The 6,261-nt window shown below is 38.5% G+C and overlaps 1 protein-coding gene across 1 annotated transcript; it reads right to left on the reverse strand.

Annotated features, from left to right (window-relative positions):
• Positions 1 to 1,756: 1,756 nt before the first annotated feature.
• Positions 1,757 to 6,253, reverse strand: GPN3 (GPN-loop GTPase 3; the record flags this gene model as incomplete). Its single annotated transcript, XM_010176479.1, has 6 exons — positions 1,757 to 1,860; positions 2,596 to 2,724; positions 3,101 to 3,197; positions 3,832 to 3,947; positions 4,661 to 4,785; positions 6,055 to 6,253. Coding segments are annotated over 6 exons (729 nt in total), but the record flags the coding sequence as incomplete, so codon positions are not given.
• Between the last annotated feature and the right edge of the window lie 8 nt (positions 6,254 to 6,261).

A 6,261-nucleotide genomic window follows, 5' to 3' on the forward strand; every position in this document is an offset into this window, starting at 1 on the left:
CGGTGCTTTTTTCCCCTCATGGAGTTCCCCCTCTCCCTCTGCTTTTTCTCCGGCCGGTGTTCCCCCTCTCCCTCCTCGGTCCCTCCATGCCGCCCTTTTCCAGCCACCCTGACATCTTCTCTCCTCACTGGCAGAGACAAGATCCTGTCCCCAGCGAGGGTCAGCGCTTGACAAGAGCACAAATGGAGACACTTTATTCAGAGATTGTTTTCTCTTCTGCCTATTTTCATCGCACTCGGTATAAAGAAGCACAGAACGGGTCCAAACACATTTGCCTTTGGAGGGATGCAATGTTTTAAGGTGGACACTCCTGCTGCTGTCAAACCATACCCATCTGTGTGACCCAGCATGTTGAATTTGTCCCTGATAAATGATTTATGACGTGAATCAGGGAGAAAAAATGGGGAGATGTGGAAGTGACTCAAAGGGATCTAACTGCAGGGCTTGGGGTGTCTCATTTCACAGTCGTCAAGCGTGACTCGTCCCAAGGATGTGCCAATCCAGAGGTGAGTTAAGCCACCAAAGTTCTCCCAATGTTTGTGTGGTTTAATTCAGCCAGATCAGGCCCTGCTGTGATGCAGTTATCTCTGCGTGGGCATGAAAAGACTTGTCACGCTGTGAGGTTAACATGCACCAACTATTAAAAAAAGATATATGTGTTTTAAAGCCCCAAAGAGCTGATTTTTTTCACCTCTGCTTGGTGACTGCAGTGATTTATCTTGGAACTCAAATCTCAGCATTTACTAATTGTCTGGAGCTGCGAGTAAGGTTTTTGAAACACCAAGTATCACGAGATAAAACCAAGTATCATGGTCGTAAAGCTGGCAATTTTTGGAAACCTGGCTTTGAAAAACTATTTCAATGCTCTTGGGTGACCTCTTAATTCTATTCTACTTTGTTCCCATTTAAAAGAGCCCATGTGATCCTCCCTGACCTCCACACCTGGATTTTGGGGAGCCTTCCTCCACTAAACATGCAGAAGTTGCTGGTCATTTGAACCTCTGTCACTGTACTGCCTCTGCTTTGGAAAAAGCAGTTTCTTCAAACATAAGAACTGTATCAACAAGATAACCATTTATTTGAACAGACATGAGAACAACTCTACAGCTGAATCAGAAATTACACCTTCCAGACTAGAAGAAACTACAAATCAAAACCGTGCCGAGCTGCTATCACATCCCAAGTTTAGGTGAGTGCAGTTGCCTCCAGGTATTTGCTCCTTGATCTGGTTTCCATTGACAGGTATCCTGGTACTCAGACATCTGATAACTAAGCAAGTTGCTCCAGAGAATGACATCAGTTCTTCTTATTCTACTGAAATACATGTTTGCTTGTATTTTGTGAGGATGGCCTTAAATTCTAATAGATGAACCAATGCAGGTTCAGCCCATGAAGTACAGTTTTCATCCTTTAAACCAATTTTTTCTCTCATCTAATAGTGAAACTAATGACTCAGTACTGGAGATAATTTGGCTTTGCCTCTCTTGCAAATTATTAGGGTTTTTTTTTTTCAAGCATTCCTATGCTTAAATGAGATACATCCATATGTGGGGAATGTACTAATGCTAGGCGATGTATTTTATAACACATGCACATAAGAATAAAAAATGTTTATTAAAATAGTTATGAGGTCATATAGCTCACTTTTCACTAAAAATATTTAGTTATCTTACAGATAAAACATCGAGTATGTTTGTGGGGATTTTTTTAAAAACTTTTTCTTTTTTCTTTTTTTTTTTACATTTTTATTTTTTAACACAAGCAATGTATTTTCCTCCCATTTTTTAACATCTGGTTTTACTCATCCACATGATCTTGAAAGTATTCATCCACAAGAGCAGATTTATCTTCTTCACATTCCTGCCAAAGAAAAACCAAAAAAGGTAAAACCTGACTTTTCCCTAGTGGCTGTTGTATATTGTCTGTTCTGTGATGCTTTATTTTAGAAACTACAACAGGAACAGTCTCTAATACAGTTCCATAAAACATGTAGCAAAACTTTCTGAAAAGCAATTTGTTTCTAGAGCTATCGAAATGGTATAGGTCAAAATCCAGATCCAGGTATTCTGCATATTCAAAGTACAAATTCAGAGTACAAAACTGAATTAAAAAATGGAATAAAAGCACTGGACTTTTTCCTTAGGATTTACAAGCTGAATAATAAAACTAGACCAGGCTTGGAACAGATTTTAACACAGCAGCATTCTATCATGTATTTTACATTATAGAATTTATTCCTAATCTCAACCTCATATACAGGAATTATCAGGCAAGTTTGAAGAGTATGAAGAAACTTTAGAGCTCTTAATGGTCCTTTCTGACCTTTGGAGTTTAAAATTCCATTATTTTTGAAAACCAAAGCATTACTTTTAAACTCAACCGTTTGAACAGTCTGGATATGGAAGCTGGTATTAAAGAATTTCACTTTTGTAATTGTAAATGAAGATGACATAAGCATTGTCACTAAAACACTAAATGGCTTAGTTTGAACCATACTGAGACAATAATTTATTAGCAAGGCAAGGAACATATTTATATTACAATTTATATTATGGACCTTTTTAATTTTTCATCTTATCATCAGAAGTACTTTACCTTTGGTTCTTTAAATTCAAGATCTTCTCCATACTGAATAGTAAAGTCTATGTGCTGCAGAACTATGTTTATACTTTCCTCATCAGAGCGATCAAAAGGCAGAAATCGAACCATGCCATAGTCATCAATCTAGAGAAAGGATTTAAAGGATGGTAGTAAGAAAATGCAGTAAGTTATTTCTCACTCATAGCACCCTAAGCCACCTCCTTAGACCACACTTCGGTCTTGCAAAATTGCTAATAGAGCAGGATTCACAGAAAATGTATTGGCTAAATCCAAATGTAAAATGTATTGGTTACAATCCAAATGTTAGTATCAAGAATCTGATGCTAATCTGTAAAAAAATTAAAAACTGAGTTAAAATAGGCAAAAAGTAAAATGCTCACATGCCTGAGAATCTTTTTGATCCTTGCTGTCAGGTAAATACATAGTTACAGGGTGAAGGGGAGGAATTATTACAGTACCTACAGTATTAAGAGTACCAGTTAAAAAGCAATATACCTACCAATCCACATATAGATTTAGTCAATTTTTTAAACATTTTGCTTTTCAATATATTTGTAGAATCTTCAATCATAGAATACATATCTGGATCTAAGTACCTGGGAGAAACAAAGTCATCGTTAACATCAACAGAATCCTTGGCCACAGAGCAAATGAGTCATTGTGCTTTTATACAGCCACCAAAACCACCTGTCATTCTGTCATCTGAACGAACTAACTTCCTATCAGGAATGTTTAAAAATAGTATTTGATTATCTCAGATTATGATTGCTAGTAGAAACAACCAAAGTGGTTTTTATTTTCTTTTTGGTAATATGCTTGTATATTCTTCTTTGAGGAAGACCACAGGGAAAAACTTTAATTTTGTCATTTTAGCACAAATGTAAAGTTACACTTAAGTAATTCAGTATGTTCAGTATCAAAAAACCAACAGGGTCACCTCTGGTTTAGGTTGTGAAGTACAATACCCTGGGAATGTCACTCAGAATGACATTAATTATTCAGGATAATTATTTACAGAAAAATCCAGAGATATGTACAAACACAGAGCTAGGCTTTTGACTCTAATTGTAAGCATCCTATCCAGACATTTAAAGACTATGTTCAATATAGAACAAATTTATCTTCTCCCATTTGAGAAAAGTATGTTTTAATTGTGGAAAATGACTGATTTTTGAGTGAAGTTTACCTCAAGATATTATGCTACAGAGTAAGTAATTCTTTAGAACTTACTTTTCTATCTCTTTCTTGGCTTTCTTGCTTAGCAAATCCATTTTGGTCATGATGTTAATCTGTGGAATCTCTAAAGATATCATTGCACTGAGTGCTGCCAGAATTCCAGAGATAAACTTAAAGAATATGAAAAATGATGTAATTAAGTACAGAAAAACACAATATAAACATGCAGGGCACCCTACCATAGATAAAATCTAGTGAATATATGAAACATGGACACAAGGCCAAGTGGGGAGTCGTTATGTCTGTTGGAAAAGGGAGGTGAGGAGCTTCCCATCTGCCATCTTATTTCTAGGGACTCAAAACTGGATCAGCCACTGAAAAGGCCATTACAAAACGCAAAGCCCATCTCAGGATTTTTACTGCTAGACGAGGAAAGTGGCCTGCTCTCCCTCCAGATCCAAGAAAGCTCTCGTAGAACCACAGAAGAATTTAGGTTGGAAGGGACTTTGAGAGGTTATCTGTTCCACAGCACTGCTTGAAGCAGAGCCAGCTTCCAAGTCAGATCAGGCTGCTCAGGGGTTTTGCCCAGTCAAGTTCTGAGTAACTCCATGAACACACAAAACACAACCTCTCTGTGCCCCTGTTCCAGTCTGACCACTCTCACAGTGAAGGATTTTTCCCTTTACATCCAACTGGAATTTTTTTTGCTGCATCCTGTGTCCGAGGCAGCTGAAGACAGCGATCAGCTCTCCCCCGGCTGAGCATTCCTTCCTCTGGGCTAAACAAACCCAGCTCCCTAAATTGCTCAGTGTGACAGTTTAACTATCAACAATTTCTTGTTCTTTATCAATATGAACTTTAACAACAGATTTAAAATGGATACCTTAAAAGATTCCACCATAAACTGAGAATCCACAAGAAAAACTCCACAGACACGGAATTCCCACTGCTGCAGCTGCTCCACCAGCTGTTTCATCACCGGCAGATGCGTGTAGAGTTCGATCTGACCTAGGGCACACTTTGGGTATTAGTCTGCAAAATGTGAAGCTAACAGGAACAATTCACAGTTATCAGTTATACAAATATGGGCAATGCACTTAATATATAGAAAAGCTATTGAAGAGAGCATCATCTTTCTTTTCAGACAACTCTGACTGCATTTGGGTGAACTTTTCCTGGAGAAGTGGTAAAGAAATAAAAGGGTTTTCTTCTCCCTTGACCCCCAGTTAGCATTAGCAGTTGCCATGGCATTCCCACACCGTGTGATGCTGTCAAACATCAGTGTGCTGCAAATATTTTGATAAAATAATCAAGATTTGATCATATAGAAGAAAGAGTCAAGTCTGATTCAGAAGACACAAAATAGTAAAGCATAATGTGTAAGTTAAGACTGTTAAGTTTGAAAGAGGTAACCATAAAAGTCATTGTTAAGTTTGAAACAGATAACCAGAGAAGCAATTGTTAGGTTTGAAATAGATAACCACAGAAACCTCCCCAGGAAATTACTGGATTTTCTATGTTTTGTTTTAAAAAAACTAAGGAGATTGTCTTGGACACCAGTTATGCTGTTTGCAAACCCCTTACCCTTCCCATCTTGATTTGAATATCAATGATTTCAATCAGTAGAGCTAAGCAGCATTGACCAATGATTATTTTGGGTTAAGAATATTGATGAGGTTATATAACTAACGAAACCAATCACTGTAAAGGTTAAATTTAAAGGTGAGCATACTGTGCACTTTTATGCAAAGGAACTTCTGGAACAATCTATGATTGATAGAAAATGGGTATAAAAACTGAGGAATTTTGATGCTTGGTTAGACATGTCAGACGGAGCGATGCTCCGTGTCTCCAGCGCTGCAATAAAGAGGTGCCCGCTCCTTAAAACCACACTGGTGTTCAGGAGTTAATTTCTGGATTTTGGTAACAAGTGCAGCCACCCAGATCACTTGGTTGCCCAAGGAAGCTGTGGCTGCTCCTCCCTGGAAGTGTTCAAGGCCAGGCGGGATGAGGCTTTGAGCAACCTGGTCTAGTGGAAGGTGTCCCTGCTGCTGGCAGGGGGGCTGGGACTGGATGAGCTTTAAGGTCCCTCCCAACCCAAACCAGTCTGGGATTCTATGATTAGCCAGGGACCAAGTTCACCTCAGAAACATCTGAAAGTGACTCTGTTAACAATTAAAAAAAAAAAGTGTGAGTGATTATAACCAACAAAAAAAAGGTACTACAAGGTTTATAGCGCAAACGAAGAATGATACCAAAACATTGACGTTTGTTTACCTGGGCAATCAAACAATATATAGTCATCCTCCACATGCCCAAGGCTTTCCTCGAGCCAGTTAAAGTTATTGGCAAAGTATTCCATGCAAAACACCAAACCGCCATTGGGACCAAACCTTAAGGATTCATCTTCCATGACGTCATCCACTTCTATTAGCTCACGGATGTCTGCAACAACAACAACAGAGACACGAGGCGGTCGCAGTT

The sequence above is a fragment of the Antrostomus carolinensis genome, unplaced genomic scaffold (assembly GCF_000700745.2).
Source record: "Antrostomus carolinensis isolate BGI_N321 unplaced genomic scaffold, ASM70074v2 scaffold44839, whole genome shotgun sequence".
NCBI classification, from domain to species: domain Eukaryota; kingdom Metazoa; phylum Chordata; class Aves; order Caprimulgiformes; family Caprimulgidae; genus Antrostomus; species Antrostomus carolinensis.